This window comes from Rutidosis leptorrhynchoides, chromosome 9 (assembly GCF_046630445.1).
Source record: "Rutidosis leptorrhynchoides isolate AG116_Rl617_1_P2 chromosome 9, CSIRO_AGI_Rlap_v1, whole genome shotgun sequence".
In the NCBI taxonomy this organism is placed as follows: domain Eukaryota; kingdom Viridiplantae; phylum Streptophyta; class Magnoliopsida; order Asterales; family Asteraceae; genus Rutidosis; species Rutidosis leptorrhynchoides.
Window position 1 is genome coordinate 240,528,216 of NC_092341.1, and position 20,976 is coordinate 240,549,191.

The following is a 20,976-nucleotide window of genomic DNA, read 5'->3' on the forward strand; positions in this document are numbered from 1 at the left end:
AGTCGACAAAAGAGCTACGCTGACATTAAAAGAAAAGATATAGAATTTGAAATTGGAGAGATGGTCATGCTTAAAGTTGCACCTTGGAAAGGCGTTGTTCGATTTGGTAAACGAGGGAAATTAAATCCAAGGTATATTGGACCATTCAAGATTATTGATCGTGTCGGACCAGTAGCTTACCGACTTGAGTTACCTCAACAACTCGCGGCTGTACATAACACTTTCCACGTCTCGAATTTGAAGAAATGTTTTGCTAAAAAAGATCTCACTATTCCGTTAGATGAAATCCAAATCAACGAAAAACTTCAATTCATCGAAGAACCCGTCGAAATAATGGATCGTGAGGTTAAAAGACTTAAGCAAAACAAGATACCAATTGTTAAGGTTCGATGGAATGCTCGTAGAGGACCCGAGTTCACCTGGGAGCTTGAAGATCAGATGAAGAAGAAATACCCGCATCTATTTCCAGAAGATTCATCAACACCTTCAACAGCTTAAAATTTCGGGACGAAATTTATTTAACGGGTAGGTACTGTAGTGACCCGAACTTTTCCATGTTTATATATATTAATTGAGATTGATATTTACATGATTAAATGTTTCCAACATGTTAAGCAATCAAACTTGTTAAGACTTGATTAATTGAAATATGTTTCATATAGACAATTGACCACCCAAGTTGACCGGTGATTCACGAACGTTAAAACTTGTAAAAACTATATGATGACATATATATGGATATATATATAGTTAACATGATACTATGATAATTAAACTTATCATTAAGTATATTAACAATGAACTACATATGTAAAAACAAGACTACTAACTTAATGATTTTTAAACGAGACATATATGTAACGATTATCGTTGTAAAGACATTTAATGTATATATATCATATTAAGAGATATTCATACATGATAATATCATGATAATATAATAATTTAAAATCTCATTTGATATTATAAACATTGGGTTAACAACATTTAACAAGATCGTTAACCTAAAAGTTTCAAAACAACACTTACATGTAACGACTAACGATGACTTAACGACTCAGTTAAAATGTATATACATGTAGTGTTTTAATATGTATTTGTACACTTTTGAAAGACTTCAATACACTTATCAAAATACTTCTACTTAACAAAAATGCTTACAATTACATCCTCGTTCAGTTTCATCAACAATTCTACTCGTATGCACCCGTATTCGTACTCGTACAATACACAGCTTTTAGATGTATGTACTATTGGTATATACACTCCAATTATCAGCTCTTAGCAGTCCATGTGAGTCACCTAACACATGTGGGAACCATCATTTAGCAACTAGCATGAAATATCTCATAAAATTACAAAAATATGAGTAATCATTCATGACTTATTTACATGAAAACAAAATTACATATCCTTTATATCTAATCCATACACCAACGACCAAAAACACCTACAAACACTTTCATTCTTCAATTTTCTTCATCTAATTGATCTCTCTCAAGTTCTATCTTCAAGTTCTAAGTGTTCTTCATATATTCTACAAGTTCTAGTTACATAAAATCAAGAATACTTTCAAGTTTGCTAGCTCACTTCCAATCTTGTAAGGTGATCATCCAACCTCAAGAAATCTTTGTTTCTTACAGTAGGTTATCATTCTAATACAAGGTAATAATCATATTCAAACTTTGGTTCAATTTCTATAACTATAACAATCTTATTTCAAGTGATGATCTTACTTGAACTTGTTTTCGTGTCATGATTCTGCTTCAAGAACTTCGAGCCATCCAAGGATCCGTTGAAGCTAGATCCATTTTACTCTTTTTCAGTAGGTTTATCCAAGGAACTTAAGGTAGTAATGATGTTCATAACATCATTCGATTCATACATATAAAGCTATCTTATTCGAAGGTTTAAACTTGTAATCACTAGAACATAGTTTAGTTAATTCTAAACTTGTTCGCAAACAAAAGTTAATCCTTCTAACATGACTTTTAAAATCAACTAAACACATGTTATATATCTATATGATATGCTAACTTAATGATTTAAAACCTGGAGACACGAAAAACACCGTAAAACCGGATTTACGCCGTCGTAGTAACACCGCGGGCTGTTTTGGGTTAGTTAATTAAAAACTATGATAAACTTTGATTTAAAAGTTGTTATTCTGAGAAAATGATTTTTATTATAAACATGAAACTATATCCAAAAATTATGGTTAAACTCAAAGTGGAAGTATGTTTTCTAAAATGGTCATCTAGACGTCGTTCTTTCGACTGAAATGACTACCTTTACAAAAACGACTTGTAACTTATTTTTCTGACTATAAACCTATACTTTTTCTGTTTAGATTCATAAAATAGAGTTCAATGTGAAACCATAGTAATTTGATTCACTCAAAACGGATTTAAAATGAAGAAGTTATGGGTAAAACAAGATTGGATAATTTTTCTCATTTTAGCTACGTGAAAATTGGTAACAAATCTATTCCAACCATAACTTAATCAACTTGTATTGTATATTATGTAATCTTGAGATACCATAGACACGTATACAATGTTTCGACCTATCATGTTGACACATCTATATATATTTCGGAACAACCATAGACACTCTATATGTGAATGTTGGAGTTAGCTATACAGGGTTGAGGTTGATTCCAAAATATATATAGTTTGAGTTGTGATCAATACTGAGATACGTATACACTGGGTCGTGGATTGATTCAAGATAATATTTATCGATTTATTTCTGTACATCTAACCGTGGACAACTAGTTGTAGGTTACTAACGAGGACAGCTGACTTAATAAACTTAAAATATCAAAATATATTAAAAGTGTTGTAAATATATTTTGAACATACTTTGATATATATGTATATATTGTTATAGGTTCGTGAATCAACCAGTGGCCAAGTCTTACTTCCCGACGAAGTAAAAATCTGTGAAAGTGAGTTATAGTCCCACTTTTAAAATCTAATATTTTTGGGATGAGAATACATGCAGGTTTTATAAATGATTTACAAAATAGACACAAGTACGTGAAACTACATTCTATGGTTGAATTATCGAAATCGAATATGCCCCTTTTTATTAAGTCTGGTAATCTAAGAATTAGGGAACAGACACCCTAATTGACGCGAATCCTAAAGATAGATCTATTGGGCCTAACAAACCCCATCCAAAGTACCGGATGCTTTAGTACTTCGAAATTTATATCATATCCGAAGGGTGTCCCGGAATGATGGGGATATTCTTAAATATATGCATCTTGTTAATGTCGGTTACCAGGTGTTCACCATATGAATGATTTTTATCTCTATGTATAGGATGTGTATTGAAATATGAAATCTTGTGGTCTATTGTTACGATTTGATATATATAGGTTAAACCTATAACTCACCAACATTTTTGTTGACGTTTTAAGCATGTTTATTCTCAGGTGATTATTAAGAGCTTCCGCTGTCGCATACTTAAATAAGGACAAGATTTGGAGTCCATGCTTGTATGATATTGTGTAAAAACTGCATTCAAGAAACTTATTTTGTTGTAACATATTTGTATTGTAAACCATTATGTAATGGTCGTGTGTAAACAGGATATTTTAGATTATCATTATTTGATAATCTACGTAAAGCTTTTTAAACCTTTATTGATGAAATAAAGGTTACGGTTTGTTTTAAAATGAATGCAGTCTTTGAAAAACGTCTCATATAGAGGTCAAAACCTCGCAACGAAATCAATTAATATGGAACGTTTTTAATCAATAAGAACGGGACATTTCATATTACAGGTAATTTAGATTCACCATGTAAATAAGCATATTTCAAATGGTTTGGAAGTGGCTTTAACTCTAATGTCGGTGGTTCTTCTATCGATGATTTATATCGATATCTGTCTTCTTCTTTTAGCATTTAAATTTCTTCTGTTGTTGGTTCATATCCATTAGCCATAAGTGTAGCTAACATTTAAGTTTCATCAATTGGTTCAGTTCCTTCTCCTAAAGAACATTCTCCTGTTCCTTGTAATTCTGGAAATTCTTCTAACAATTCTGCATGTGAATCTATAGTTTGAATATAATAACATGTATCATCTGCAGATTGCAGTTGTTGCATTGCTCTATCAACTGAAAAGGTAACACTCTCGTCCTCTATACTTAGGGTCAGTTTCTTACCGAACACTTCTATTATTGCTTTAGCCGTGTTTAAGAATGGTCTTCCTAATTTGAGAGGAACTCGAGAATCTTCTTCCATGTCTAGAATAACAAAATCTACTGGAAATACTAAAGTACCAACTTTAACTAGCATGTTTTCCATTATCCCTCTAGGATATTTTACTGATCGATCGGCTAGTTGTATACTTATTCGTGTTGGTTTCAATTCTCCAAGGTCTAGTTTTGCGTATAGTGAATAAGGCATTAAATTTATACTAGCACCTAAGTCAGCCAATGCTTCTATTGAACTAAGACTACCCAGAAAACATGGAATTGTGAAACTTCCTGGATCTGATAATTTTTTTGGTATCTTATTCAATAGTACTGCAGAACAATTAGCATTCATAGTAACAGCCGAGAGTTCTTCCATTTTCTTTCTATTTGTGATTAGATCTTTCAAGAATTTAGCATATCTAGGCATTCCAGAAATCACATCAATGAAAGGAAGATTTACATTTATTTGTTTAAACATATCCAAGAATTTAGATTGCTCGGCTTCAAGTCTCTCTTTTCTCATTTTACTCGGGTAAGGAAGTGGTGGTTGGTATGGTTAAATATAAGGTTTAGCCTTAACTGTGTTATCTTCATTAACCTTTTCAACTACCAGTTCTGTTTACTTATCTTGCTCAGGTTGTGGTTCTTGTGGAGTAGGAATAGCTTCATCAGAGATTACAGGCATTTTAGGTGGTTTAAGTATAATACCACTTCTTGTGGTAATGGCTTTAGCTGTTTCATTTCGGGGGTTATCATTTGTATCGCTCGGTAGACTTCCCGGTTTTCTTTCACCTATCAACCTTACTAGGTTACTTACTTCTTGTTCCAAATTTTGAATAGAAGCTTGTTGATTTCTAAATGCTTGGGCATTTTGTTCATTGGTTTGTTTCTGAGATGTGAAAAACTGCGTTTGAGATTCAACTAGCTTCGACATCATATCTTCTAAATTTGGCTTTTTATCATCGATTTGTGGTGGTTTGTTTTGAAAAATAGGTCTTTGCTGATTGTAAGTATTGTTGGATACTTGTTGATTGCTAGGACCTTGTTGGTTGTTGTATGGAACATTTCGGTTATAATTCTGGTTTTGATTATAGATCGGTCTTGGCGGTTGATAATTATTCTAATAATTATTTCCATTCCTTTGGTTTATATATGAAACATTCTCTCTTTGTTCCATTGTTTGTTCAATACTAAGACAATCTTTTGTCAAATGTGGTCCTCCACACTGCTCACAACTAATTCTTATTGAGTGAATATCTTTAGTCATCTTTTCCATTCGTCTCTCGACAGCATCTATCTTTGCAGAAATGGAATCAAAGTCATGGCTAAAATCGGCTCTAGCTGCTTTAGATGATCTAACGATATCTTTTTCTTGATGCCACTTATGTGAGTGGGAAGCAGTGTTATCAATAATTTTGTAAGCGTCAGATGCGGTTTTCTCCATAATGGAACCACCATCAGCTATATCGATGTCTTTTCGTGTAGTGATGTCGCATCCTTGGTAGAATATTTTTACTATTTGACAGGTGACTAAACCATGTTGTGGACATCCTCTTAATAACTTTCCAAATCTTGCCCACGCTTCATATAGAGTTTCATTTGGCTTTTGCGTGAACGTAACAATTTCTCCTTGAAGTCTTACGGCTTTAGATGCTGGAAAGAATTGTTTAAGAAATTTTTCAACTAAAACATCCCATGTATCAATCGCCCCTTCAGGTAACGATTCTAACCAATCTTTGGCTTCTCCCTTTAAAGTCCAGGGAAATAACATGAGATATATCTGTTCATCCACCACTTCTCTTATTTTAAATAGAGTACAGATCCTATTAAAGGTTCGAAGATGTTCATTTGGATCTTCCTTCGGCGCACCACTAAATTGGCATTGATTAGTTACCATGTGTAGGATTTGTCCTTTTATTTCATAATCTGGCGCATTAATGTCTGGTTGAGTAATTGCATGACCTTGGCCAGTGCGTTTAGCTCGTATTCGGTCTTCCATACTTAGAGGTTCTAGATTCTCCATTATTGAATTTGTTGAATCTGAATCACTAGAGGATCCTGATTTAATGGGTTGTTCCTCGACAATATCTGTTTGAATGATTGGTGGTTCCGGAGGAAAGATTAGTGGTTCAGAATCTCTGAATTGTCCCTGAATATCCTCCGAATTCTCAATTGTGAGGTCGGGTTCAAAAAATGGATTATCGGAAATTTGAATTGGAGTACTTGGTCGACTAGATGACGATTCTAAAGAAAAATCAACGGCAACAATATTGGCTAGATGTCTTGATCGAGTTACAGGTGGTGAACGTATAAAAGGTGGTGAACGTTTTGCTTGGTGTATTCACTAAATATCCTATTAGTTATAAAAATAAAAATTATATAAGTTATTAAATTAATAGACTTTTTTGATTTTGCCCACGTTTCGAATAGCCAATAGATGCAGCAGGTAGCCAGGACCCTTTAAATCGGAAGCCCACAACTCGCCACTAACAAATCCAACTATTACTACGAACCAGAAAATTTTAGATGTCTATCAATTTAACCACTTAAAATAATTTTTAGTTGAAATTTAAAGAAATTTTAGAGAAGAAGTAGAAAATTCTATGTCCTAAAAACTAGAGCATCGAGAAATAAGAAAGAAAAAGAGCGCGTCGAAAAACGTCGAAAAATAAAAGGTCGAAAAATAATAAAAAGAACGTAAAGCGTCGAAACTTAAAAGTCTAAAAACTAAGAATTAAAAGTTGCGTCTAAAAATATTAAAGCTTAAAAGAAATTCTATATCTAAAACGGCAAAAACTTATAAAGGTATTAAAATCTAAAAAAAACGGCGTCGCAAAATTCTAAAGCACCTAAATCTTAGTCTAAAGAAAAAGCACTTAAGGGATTTTACGGCAAAGCCTAAAAATCTAGAAATAAAAATAACTACGACAAATACTATATTTTAAAACTAATTACGAGCGAAAAATACAAATATTACGCTAAAACAAATAAAAAGATACAAAATATAAAAATAAACTTAAAGTTGTAAAAAGTACAATTTTTATAAAAATATTATTTTTATATTATTTATTTTATAAAAGTATTAATTTAGTAATTATTAAAACTAATTATAACTAAATATTATAAATTAAATAAAACTAAACTAAATATTAAAATATACTAAACCTAATTAGGGTTATTAATTAATAATAATAATTAAATTAATCTAACCCTAAACTGGTCGGACCAGGTACCAGGCGTGTCAAATCAGCCCATGCGATCGCATGAGCTGACCGTTGTAATACCATGCGGTCGCATGGCTTAAGATAGCAGGCCAGAAGTTGGGCTGCTACAGTGTAGTGGCCCATATACTTTTATATTTTTGTTTTTTTTTTGTTTTAATAATTATATAAAATATTTATATAAATGAAATAAAAACTTATATTTTTACAAATTAAAAATAAAAATTCTTTATAATTTATATATTTTGAACAATTCTTAAAAATATATATTTTGTTTTTCTTTTTATATTTTTGTATTATTTTTTTAAAAATTAAAACGTATTGTTACAAAAGTAAATTAAAAATCCTTTTTTTTATATGTATATAGCGTTTCGCTTCCGGCGTTTAAGCAAGTTCTCCGGCAGTGGCGCCAAAAATACTTGATGTTAAAGCGAATGGGTACAAAATAGTATTAATTTTTACTAGGAATTACTATTAAATACGATACAATTTTACACAAGTTATTTATTTATTTATAGAGTGGATATACCTAAACCTTGCTACAACACTTATAGGCAGTGTACCTAATCATACAGTAGTGTAGTTTTTAGTAAGTCCGGTTCATTCCACAGGGATCTTAGCCAAGTTTAACGCTATATTTTTAAAAACTATATTTATAAAAATATAAATATATATATAAGTAGTAGTATTATTATTATTATTATTATAAAAAAGGGAGTTTTTACCGTTTAATGACCGGTTTGTCGATTTTAAAACTTAAGTCGCAGTTAAAACCTAATGTAAAATATTAAAAATAAATATAACTTAATTTTAAGCGTAAAGTAAATAACGATAATGAAATTGCGATAAATAAAAATGCGATAAATAAAATGACGATAAATAAAATTGCGATAATTAAAAAGTACGATAATTAAAAGTGCATTTAAATAAAATGACAGTAAATAAAAGTGCGATAATTAAAAGTGCAATTAAATATGAAATAAAGGAATTATGCTTATTTAAACTATCGTAATCATGATGTTTGACGTGTTGATTTTATTTTATTACCATGGGTTAATTGTCCTTTATCCTGGATTATTCAATATGTCCGTCTGGTTTTTGTCCATAACAGTCCATCAGTCATAAATATAAAGTGCGAGTGTCCTCGTCAAATTATCCTTATATCCGAAGTCAAATATTCCAACTAATTGGGGACTTAAACTGTAACAAGGTCTTAATACTTTGTTTAATAATTACACCAGGATATCGACTGCGTGTAACCTAAGGTTTTAATACTTTGTTAACAATTACGCCAAGTGTCCTTGTACATAATTCACCCCTATTTTAATGAGTCCATTGACTATTAATCCATTCCCGTGTCCGGTTAAATGAACGATTATTAGTACTTATAAATATCTCGCCCATCGTGTCCGATCGAGTGTATATGGTTATTTATAGGTACGTCCAATTGTAAATCTTTATATTAAATTAATAAACTATCATTTAATTAAACAAATATAAAGCCCATTAATAGCCCATAGTCTAATTTCCACAAGTGTCGTTCTTTTGTCCAAACCCCAATTATGGTACAAAGCCCAATTACCCAATTTTAATATTTAGCCCAACATCACGATTACTTCGGCTTAAATAAGCATAATAATAACTTAGCTACGAGACATTAATTTAAAAAGGTTGAACATAACTTACAATGATTAAAAATAGCGTAGCGTTACACGGACAGAATTTCGACTTACACCCTTACAACATTCGCTAACATACCCTTATTATTATTAAAATTAAAATTAAAATTAAAATTAAAGTTATAATATATATATATATATATATACGTTTGAGATGAAGAGAAGAAAAAGATGTGTTTAAACTGGCCAAAACACGCGAAATTTATAAGATGTCACCAGATACTGTTCACCATGCGATCGCATGGATTTTTCACTTCCAGGCCATGCGATCGCATGGCCTGCTTTTCCAGCTCACATGAGTTTGTTTGATTTTTGCCGACGGTTTTAAATAAATATATATAATATATAAATAATTTTAAGAATTATTTATATATTATATTATATTTGTGTGCATAGTTGACTTGTAATTTTTGCTCCGTTGCGTCGAGCGTTGAGAGTTGACTCTGGTCCCGGTTCCGGATTTTTGAACGTCCTTTCGTACAATTTAATATCTTGTACTTTGCATTTTGCGTCTTGTACTCTTGTAATTTTGAGACGTTTCTTATCAATAATTTGAACCACTTTGATTGTACTTTGTACTTTTGAGCTTTTTGGTCGTTTGCGTCTTCAAATCGTCGAATCTGTCTTTTGTCTTCACCTTTTATTATTTAAACGATAATTACTTGTAAATAGAACAATTGCAACTAAAAGCTTGTCTTTCTTGAGGGATAATGCTATGAAATATATGTTCGTTTTTAGCATTATCACTGTTTGAAACCTGATCAAAGAGGTTCGATAATTATTTATTTTCTGTTCCAATTCATATGTACGGAGTATTAATATTTAAACTTAAAAATGTAAAAATATTTCTAACAAACCTAAAATCTTCATAATTAATTTACAGTCTAACTTTTATCTTAATCTTTCATGTACAAGTATTATATCTTTTTTTTAAACTAACGAAACGTCAACCGAGTGTCACTGACGTTTACTAATTAGTCTCGAAATCAGTTATTTTTAATATATTCTCTTTCTATATGTAAACAGTTTTAAATAGCAAGTTTTAACTACTAAAATAAATATATTATATATTTTTAATATAATTATATATATTTACAAGAAATATTTACATATATATATATATATATATATATATATATATATATATATATATATATATATATATATATATATATATATATATATATATATATATACATATACATTTATAATAATAGCTTTCATTACATCGCATAATATTTTAAATATTTATTTTCAACAATTAAATCATATATTATTTCAAATAATATTTCAAATTATTATTATTATATATATATATATATATATATTTAAATATACATGTATCTATTTATAATTAGTTGTTCGTGAATCGTCGAGAACAGTCGAAGGTCAATTGAATATATGAAACAGTTCAAAAATTTTGAGGCTCAGATTAACAGACTTTGCTTATCTTGTCAAAGATATTAAATCGTATCGAGAGTTTGGTTCAAAATTAGTCAAAATTTTCCGGGTCACTACATAGGGTGCCCGTGAGATACCCTTGGAAGCAGCGGATATTATATAGTGATCGACGGGTGATAGTGATTCGATGGTTATGAAAGTCGAAGTTTAAGAGCATTGCGGTGAATACTTCTTGGGAAGTGACGAATGAGCGAATCTTATTGCTCTTATGTGATAGACGAGTAAAGATGACCGGTGAGCCAGTGACGGACTTAATGTTCGGTTAAGACCGAAGGTTATGATGAAGTGTTGATATTGCGGTCGATGCAATTATTGTGTCGGATTGGTCCCTCTTCTCTATGAGAGTGAGCAATTTTTGGTAAAGGTTCGTTGAGTGGAAGGTCGGGTGACCTCGACTGATATGCACTACTGATTTATTGGAGTGACGTATGCTTAGGCATAGAGACGTATGTGGGACTTTGGTAGAGTTCGCTTCGCGAACAGTTTAGGCAGTTGATGGTGATTTGTGGTCTGAAGGTACGTAGTCGTCGCGTATACGACATCTCTAGTAATTTTGTATGACGACTCTGAGTGCCTAAAGTGAATTTGCAGTGATTCGGTGTTTATGATCAGTAATGAGAATGATCATGTGTGTTGTGGAATGGTAATTCCACGGGATGTTATCATCTTGGCGGTGAGAATGTGGAGCTGTATTCAAAGTGGGGGAGTTTTTACTTCCGCCCGAGGAAGCTCCCGTGGTACTAGATCAAGTGAAGTGTAAGACTTCTTATGTAAGGTGGTCGTGTAGTACCAAAGTGCGGTAGGAGACCAAGTGTGAAGTTTGAGATCTCGGAAGTGAGAGAATGTAACTGTTATTGCGGGTTCTCTCGTGATATAGATTTGGGTTGGTGTGAAACTCGGATAGTACTGTCGAGTGAGTACGAGTTCAAGATGGTGGTGAATACTGTATTTTCCTTATCGGGAAACGTGATCGTGAGAATTTTCAGTGGATTATTCCACTTTGTGGATGGTTGTGAGGCAGGAAGCGCTGGTTCTGATTGTCTCACGTCGGGATACGCGGTTGTTGTTTGTTGCGAGAGTGTGTTCCCTAGTGATGTGACCCGTTGGTTGCATGGAAATGTCGAGATCATCCTTAACGGGCGGTCTAGATAGGAGGATTCACCCGGCAATGGTGAATATTTTATGGGTCGCGTGAGGAATTTCGAATTTTGTGATGATAATTCTTTGTTGAAGGGGTTCTAGTGCACGAATAGTTTCCATGCTAGTACTAGGAAGTCGGAAATGTAAGGATGCGTTGGAGGGTTTAGGGAGAAACCTTGTGTCGAGTATTGATGTTTTGACTAGATCGTGGTATATTATTGTCGTCTTGAATTAATTCAGTGACGAATGATCGTTGGCGGAGCAAATGATGGGAAGGTTGTGTCCCTAGTATGAGTAGTTGGTTCCAGAATTAGAGAACATTCATGAATGACCGGTTGAGTAGTACGTTTATGAACCGATTAAGTACATAGTTTTAATGAGGCATGGATCCTTCTCGATTTAGATTAATGCAAAACTTGGTTCACGACGTAGTGGACCTAGTAGATCGCGTTGGGTGATATAGTTATGGATGTAGCTTATTGCGAGTTTTAGTCGAAAGAATTTGAAGGAATATATGGTGTTTTTCGTATTTCCTAAGTGTGTATTATGGACGTCGAGCGTATGAGATACCGCTGGTTGCGGTAATGCACGCTAGTGACTATTAACGTGTGGTGAGATATTCGGATTAATGGAAAATTGTTGTGGATAACGAGTTTGGAGATATGTCGGAGGACCATTGAGTGAGGGTCCGGTTGGTTAAGTGACGAAGATCATGGGGACGTGATCCAGTTTAAGTGGGGGAGAGTTGTAACATCCTGAATTTTATACATCAGAAGTGCCATCAGAAAGTGTCAGTAAATGTGTGCATCAGAAAGCGCCACTAAAAGTGAACCTAACACTTATGCATTTTCAGAATTTACATCAGAATCAGAATCTGTCAATTTCAGTCCCTGGACTTCCAAGAGCTGGTAACATCGCGTTTTGAGTGGGTTTATCGCGTCCTAGCATGTCGCGAAATGCGACAGGTAGGTTTGAAATGCGACAACATGAAAACCCCAAGACCTGAGCAATTCGTCGCGTATTGGGTGTGTGTGTCACGTACTGGGCGTCGCAAAACGTGACAGGGGGTCGCGAAACGCAACATTTATGCAGAACTGACCAAATTGACCCGTTTTTAAGGGTATCTTTTGGGGTGTTTTGATCTTTTCACTTTGTGGACGGGTTTTAAGCCCCAAACCTGATCCAACCTTATCTTGAACTCATTTCACACCCATTTCTCTCCCACCAAACATCTTAGAGAGAGAGGAGAGTTCTAGAGAGAGAGGATAGTTCTAGAGAGGAAGCTTCAAATGGTGATGAAGATGGTGATTCTTGCCCAAATTGGAGTGGTTCTTGGTGCTTATTGGTGTTTCTAGATACTAGAGCTCGTTTTGGTGCTTGAGGTAAACCCTAATCCGAATTGTAGTGTTTGATGCTTGTTGTGTTTAGGGTTTATGCTTGTTAGGGTTATAAACCCCATTTATTGTGATATATAGGGGTTTTGGGTATGGTTAGTGTGAGTAGACCAAATTATTGTGGGTTTAGGGTTTAATGATGAAATTGGCTAGATTTGTCATGGGTTTGGGTGTTAATCACTAGATTATAAGTGTGTTGGTGATTTAGATGTTCATAAGAACATGTTAATTGGTCAAAATGAGTGTTAACCTCGAATTGTTGTCAAACTAAGTTTTGAGTCAAGATTTGACGAATCAAGTATGTAAATGCTTGATTCATGTGTTGATTAGTGTTTTGGAAGTATAATCACTAGTCGTTAGTAATTTTGGGCGTTTTTTGGACTTATGTCAAAATGGGTTGACTATGATTTGGGTCAAAATTGATGATGACACTAATTTTGGATTAAATGAATGTTAAACACTTTTGTTAAGTATTAAATGATGTTTTTGAAGGTAATTACTCGCGATAAGTAGTTTTGGGTTAAAGTGATGTTTTAACATAAGTCAAAGGTAGTCAAAAGCAATATGGGTCAATATTGCACGTGTTGGGGTTTTTTTGTGTATTTGGCATTTGAAATGATTACTACCTAAGTAGTAATCTAGTGTCGGGACCTAGATTGGTCTAATTGGTGTAAAGTATGATTTTGGGCTAGATTGTACTTTGTTGTGGGGTTTGAATTACCAACCGTAGTGGTAGTTGGTGAAGTCCACTTTAGGTGTCTAAATGGGCGGATTGTGACGGTAGGTATAAACCCTTGGTTAAGGGTGTTGGTGTTGAATTCTCTTGTAGAGAATCTATGTTGATTATGTGTATACCTATATGCGTATTATAGGTAAAGGCTTGCTCGGTTGCGTTTGGATGCGAATTACATACATGACTTGTGCGGGCAATCCAAGGTGAGTGGAATAAGTATACATGTATGTATATAATGTATTTATTTGTATGGGATGGATATGTGTTGTCCTTTCCACCCATGAGTTAGTGATATATGTTGTTGTACACTAATGGTTTTATGAACGCATATGTGTTGTCCGAGTTAGTGATATATGTCGTTGTACACTAACGGTTTTTATGAACGGATATGCGTTGTCCGAGTTAGTGATATATGTCGTTGTACACTAACGTTTTTTGTGAACGGATATGTGTTTTTGTTCCGCCAAGGGTTAGTGATATATGTTGTTGTACACTAACGGTTGTTATGAACACCGATGGGAAATTCGAGTACCATTCCTTTGTACGATTGGTTAACCATGGTTGTGTGAATGTTGTATTAGCATATTAAATTGTGAACTATATACTATTGGTGTTGCTAGCTTATTGTGAATTGCGGATATTAGTTTTATGCATGATGTTTGCATGGTTGTTGAATTGCTAGCTTGTATGCGGTATTGTCCAAGTGATTGCAAGTAAGTAGATTATATATGTATATATATAATTATTGCATTCACTAAGCGTTAAGCTTACCCCTCTCGTTGTTTACCTTTTTACAGGTATTGTGTATGTGAAGTTAGCTAGTCGTTAGACTAGATGCGTAGGAGCGCTTGGGCTCGATGGGGTAGATTTTGGAGATTCGAACGCGGATTGGGGATTTGGTAGCCCCCGGGATTATACTCTTGGTATCGGGTTTGGTTATTGTGTATTAACCCGTATTCGTGTGATTGGGTCATTATTACAAATGATTTTGTAATGTGTAATTGTGTACCAAGGGTCATTATAAATTGTCAAACGTATCGTTACAATATTATGTTTTTGGTTAAAACAGAGTTGGAAATGAATTATATTAATGGGACCTAACCTATATAAAAAAAATGTGCTTCGTTTTTTTGGTAAACGGATTTGGGGTTGTTTCAGTTAGACTTCCGCTGCATTACTTAGAGATGTCTCAATCATGGAACTTATATTTTGCATTCGTAGCTTATGTTACTTTGATTAATGGTTTTGTAATGACTTTTGTGTCACGTTATCTTTTGTAAAACATTTGAAGTTATCTTTTCATGAATGCAAAACTCGTTTTTAAACAGCATATAGTGTTTGACCTTGTAATGATCATGTTGTTGATGATCCATACACGTTGATATTGTACGGGGCGTCACATGCGATTCAACGTCCTATTGGAAGAGAACCATCGAAGAAGGCTGCTAGAAATGGGATGAGAAAAAGGAAGAGTTGACTTCAAGATTCGAAGAGTTGACGAGAAATGGGATGAGAAAATGATTTTGTACGAGGTACGAACTCTTCAAGATTCGAAGAGTTGACTTCAAAATGGGATGAGAAAAAGGAAGCGGAATTTGAGAGACGAAGTGAGTGTATCGATGCTATAGTTGAGGAAAAACGAATAAGATGGGCAATGGATTGTGTCACCAAATTATTTAAACTTAACGTTAGCGAAATTGCGGACCCGGATGAGAGGAAAAAAGCTTTGAAGTTCAAGAAGAAGATGGCCGCCCGATACATAGATTATTTTGATTCTAGCGATGAGGAGTAATTGTAGTATTTACTATATTTTCGTACGTTTTAATTTCTAGGAGTTTAATAAAGTAATTGTATTATAATTTTATAATTATTGTAATTTTCATTTATTAGGACTTTTAATAAATTGTACTCGTTTTAGTTTTATTAATTTGAGTGTGATTTTTATTAATTTAAATTATTATACATGTATTATTTTTATATATAAAAAAAACTCAAACAAAAATGAAAAAATAAAATAAAAAAATGTGGGACATATTTTCCTATTACACTTGCATCACACCATACCACTATAAATTCAATTACGCCATCACACTTGCCAAATCAGCACTATACCCTACAAAAACACTCAATCACGCCATATCACGCTGGCACCACTAATAATGGTATAAGCTGTTAAAACCGGTATTTGACATGTGAAATTATTACATAAATTATAAAAAATTATATAGAAAAATAGAAAAGTTTTTTGGGGTTAGCTCAACGTAATACAACCTCTGCCGAAAAACCATCCATTTTGACATGTTATCGCACTCATCTGACTTACTCAATTTGGCTACCACTAACCGATTTATGCAGTGTAGTAATCACTCATGAACCACATGATGTACATTTTACAGTGAAGTCATAGTGTCGGATCCAGGAAAAAATTTCACCGGGGGCAAATTTTTTTTTAAAACGTAGGGATTTTTGTGTGTGCAAAATATAGATGTTTTTAGGCAAAATATAAAGTTTTTTGAGCAAAATTTGAAGGTTTTTGGGCAAAATACGAAGATTTTTGGGCAAAATACGAAGGTTTTTGGGCAAAATATGAAGGGTTTGGGGCAAAAAAAAAATTCCACCGGGGCAAAATCGAAAAACCGAAAAAAAATGCACTAAAATTTCGAAATCCACGGGGGCGGGCGCCCCCCTCTTAATACACTGGATCCGCCAATAAAGGCCCGGAATATAGCATAATAAGTGTATAACTTTTACGGCTGGTCAAAAGATATATTTTTTCAAAACTGACAACCACCGGACACTAAAATAAATTCTCAAATCAAGAACCAACTACCCAAATTAAACATCTATATGTAACTGAGACTAGCCCATACAAACAAAAAAATGATTACTGTAATGGCAAACTGGACCACCTTGTACGTGCAGGATATCATGTATGAACAAAGAAAGCAAGACATTATTATTGAAGATAGTACACCACGTACCAAAATGAAAAATTTATAACATTACTGCAAAGGAAACTCATGTTAACCCTTTATGCTAATTCTTTGATTAGATTATCTCTACCCTTAGATGGAGAAACCACCTCTCATAGGATAAAAAAACAACCGTCTACATCTCACAACTTCCATACATTAAGTTTGTAAGATTATACATTATTATTGTTGTTTGATTTGATTCATCTAAGTTTCCTAAATTTGAGTTTTTTTTTTTTTTTTTTTTTTTTTTTTTTTTTTTTTTTTCCTCATGCATCACTATTTGTATTTTATGGTGTTGAACAATATAAGGTAGAATTTTTAATGATATACAATAATCATTTTTTTGCCCACGCGGGCTTGTCTGAGTGGTCACCGAGTTGCCCAACGGAGCACACTACCTGGGTTCAATTTCTGGCTATACCAAATTGTTCAAAAGGAGAGTGTGACTAGAGGGTGCGCATAATGCGCAAGTCACCCGGTATCAGGTCTCGCGCTCGGAGAGCTTGATTATCTGAGATTTTACCTTCAGTGGGGAACCAATGTATTCATTCATAGAAGGATTTCCTCGCATATAAAAAAATCACTTTTTAAATAAATTATATGAAGTGTAAAATATATATACCCGTGCATCAATATTATTATAAAATCAAAAGCTCAATATTATTATAGGCTAGCTTATGGCCAATTTTTTTTTTGTCTTGTTATTCTGGTAAACTCTATCGTATATTTTATAAATATATATTACTCGTTAATACTTATTTCAAAATAATGAGAACTAGTCTGGATCCGGCCCGCGCCATGCGGCGGGGGCTTTTGACATGCGTATTTATGTTTAACGTATCGTTGTGTATGTAGAGAGGGGGAAACGGCACATCCGTGTCGAACGTAGTTAGTCTCGTTTTGTTGGTAAAATTATTTCGAGTCTAACGGTGCTGTCGAAAAAATTTAACTCGCGGCGAGCAGGAAGATACGGGTTGTCGTTGTGTTTAGCGTTTTTTAAAAAGTGTCCGTTTCGAACGTAGTTAGTTTCGGTTTGTTCATAAAAATATTTCGAGTTTAACGGTGTGGTCGGTGAAATTTAACTCGCGGCGAGCAGGAAGATACGGACTGTCGAAGTGGTTGGGTGAAGTTTTTATTTTAAATAAGAGAATATATGTTTTACACACTTTTTTTTTTTTTTTTTTTTTTTGCAAGTTAGTTATAGTCAAGGGGTTAGACAACTCTTAACCATGACGGTCCGTCATGGGATCATTGATTGCCACATCAGCGCCACATCGGCACCTCCTTCCCATCACTAACCCATCACTAAATTACTAACATCCATGACGGTCCGTCATCGTTACACCTTTATTTTTTTTATATTAAACTTATATATTTAATAATTTATATATAACATTTAAATTCCTAAAAATTAAAATTTTATTAATAAAAAAAAATATTACAAGGTCCTAAATAAAAAAATAAAAACCATTACAAATTCCTACAAATAAAAAAAAACCATTACAAATACCTAAAAATAAAAAAATAAAAAAGATTACAAATTCCTAAAAATAAAAAAACCTACAAATTCCTAAAAATAAAAAACAGTACACGTTTAAGACGACCCGATCGTATCGTCACTCACGTACCCCTCGTTGTTGTGGGGGTAGTCAGGCTGAGGACGAACGCAAAATTGTCAGGTCCAAATACCAATACAATACAACTCCAATCGGTTGCATTTGAGTAAGGCTCTCCCGACAATTTCATGCCATTCTTTTTCGGTCGTGATAAACTCGAACTTATCGGTTTCTGGATCACACCAAGCAAAATCCGAGGCCTCGAAGTCAACATGTTCGCGTATGTAGTCGAACAAACGCCCCGTGTCCCAGTAGGTGATATCGAGTGACTCGAACGACTTTTTCTGCCCGTCTAGATACATCTTCCAATCTTTGCTTAGTGATCCCCGTACCAAACATCCATCGAAACAAGACAACGAGCCATGAGTTTAAGTGTGTGTTTTTCATTTGAATTACAGTGTGTATGTTTGTGTTTTTACAATGTGTATGTTTGTGTATGTAAACATCAGAGTGTGCATATATATAGGTGAGAATGGATTCAAAATATTAACGTTGCAATCCTACAAATTTATCCGTTGCACTCTGCATTTTAAGCCGTTGCACAGATGTTTACGCATGCAAACGTTTGAATTGTTCGCCCATGATTTTGCTTGGCAACGACTTGGAGGAGTACGGGATAGGATCACTAAGGCATGGACGGTTTGCTAGTATCGGCGCCCTTCAAGGGCGGCCCAACGGCGGACTGATACTAGTCCTCTTAAAGTGGGAAAATGGTGTGGGGGGGGGGGGGGGGGGTGGGGGTATGGGATGTCGTTTTCCCCTTGAGTCAACGACAACAAATGGCACCTCATTTAGTATGTTACAAATAACTCAAGTTAGAGCCCAAGTCAATTTATTAAACTTGGATCGTTAAACAAAAAAATACATACTTGCATTAAAAATTTACTTCAAAAATCCCAGCCCATTATCTAATTAAAAGGTCCAAGATAAGTCATCACGTGTGAGCGCTTGGTAAGAGCCCAAGTCAATCTAATCAAACTTGGATAGTTAAACAAAAAAACATATTTGACTGCATTAAAAATTAACTCCAAAAAGCCCAGCCCATTATCTAATTAAAAGGCCTAAGATGAGTCATCACGTGTGAGCGCTTGAGTCAAACTCGTCATCATCCGCGTAAACAAAAAGAAGAACCTAGAAGCTTTCAATCAAGACGTGTGTATGATTCATGTCTTATGCTCCAAGACAAACCAAAACTATATATACAAGTATACAACACCCCCAATACATTCAAATTCTTATCTGTTTTACTTAATTTAAAAAGTACAAGCATTAAATTGTTCCCCAAGATAACCTTTATCTTCAAAATCAAGAAAATAATCAACCATGGCAGGAGGTACAGAAGCTTTCCCTGATTTAGGCAGACATTGTCAACTATCCGAATGCAAACAGCTTGATTTTCTTCCATTCAAATGTGATGGTTGTCACAAGGTAATTCGAATTTCTTCAATTGAATTCAGATTCAAATTCACGTTTTTCATTTTAAAAAACCGGAATACCACTTTGTTCAATATTTGATTTTAAACTGTTGAACTCGGAAATTAAACCGAATGAAAACAGAAAAAAGAAAAATTGAATTCGAATTTCGGTTCTGTTTTTAATTTTGAATTCAATTTTCAATTTTACGTTTTCTAATTCATACTGATTCTGTATTTTGTTGTTGCAGGTGTTCTGTGTTGAACATAGATCATACAAGTCTCATGAATGTACAAACTCGGATCATAATAGTCGAAAAGTATTGGTATGTGAAACATGTTCGATGTCAATCGAGATTCCACTAAACAGCAAAGGAGGTGAAGCCGAAATGGGAACGATTTTAGAAAAGCATCATAAATCTGGAGATTGTGATCCGAAGAAGAAGAAGAAGAAGAAACCGACTTGTGGTGTTAAACGGTGCAAGGAGATTTTGACTTTTTCGAATACTAGTATCTGCAAGTCTTGTCAGAGCAAGTTTTGTTTGAAACATAGGTTTCAATCCGATCACGCGTGTGAAACTACTCGTATGCCGGCTGTGGCTGCTGCAGCTCGTGCTCGTGTTGGTGGTGGTGTTATGCCTTTTTTGGCTGCTTTGGGTTTGAGAAACGGTCAAGATTGTACGAAGAAGGCCAACGGGTCTAAATCGGCTGCTACGCCTTCAACTTCTGTTAAAGCTTATTAAGATTGTTGATGTTTGTGTCTGTATTACATTCTAAACATTGTGATTATTATTTCAAAGTGATGGAATTTAGTTGATGTGATTTCATTTAAGATGTGATTGAGTACAACCAGATTGATTATGATGATGATATATGATGATTTAGCATATAAAATATAGTACATGAAAGCTATACTTGTTTTAGTAGAGATGGTGCAACTAAAGGTTTGCAGTTAAATCCTTGATCTCTTCAAAGGAAATAACATGCATAAATAATGTCAAAAATCACAAATGAGATTTTAAGAAAGCTGCAACGCAGATTGGATTTGTTGTATCAGATAATTGTAAATATGCATCTTCTGTATATATTATGTTCGAAAAATTGGCCTTGGATTGGGCTTTTTACACATTTAAATAAT

At 33.9% G+C, this 20,976-nt stretch overlaps 1 protein-coding gene across 1 annotated transcript; it reads left to right on the top strand.

Annotated features, from left to right (window-relative positions):
* The first annotated feature begins 19,643 nt into the window (after positions 1-19,643).
* On the top strand, positions 19,644-20,581 carry LOC139867337 (zinc finger AN1 domain-containing stress-associated protein 12). Its single transcript, XM_071855703.1, has 2 exons — positions 19,644-19,854; positions 20,090-20,581. The coding sequence occupies exons 1-2, from the start codon at positions 19,750-19,752 to the stop codon at positions 20,579-20,581; spliced, it is 597 nt and encodes a 198-aa protein (XP_071711804.1). The 5' UTR covers positions 19,644-19,749.
* Positions 20,582-20,976: the final 395 nt, after the last annotated feature.

Coding starts and splice junctions, on each gene's coding strand:
- LOC139867337 (XM_071855703.1), top strand. CDS start 19,750: ATGGCAGGAGGTACAGAAGCTTTCCCTGATTTAGGCAGACATTGTCAA. Junction 19,855..20,089: donor AATGTGATGGTTGTCACAAG/GTAATTCGAATT, acceptor TTGTTGTTGCAG/GTGTTCTGTGTTGAACATAG.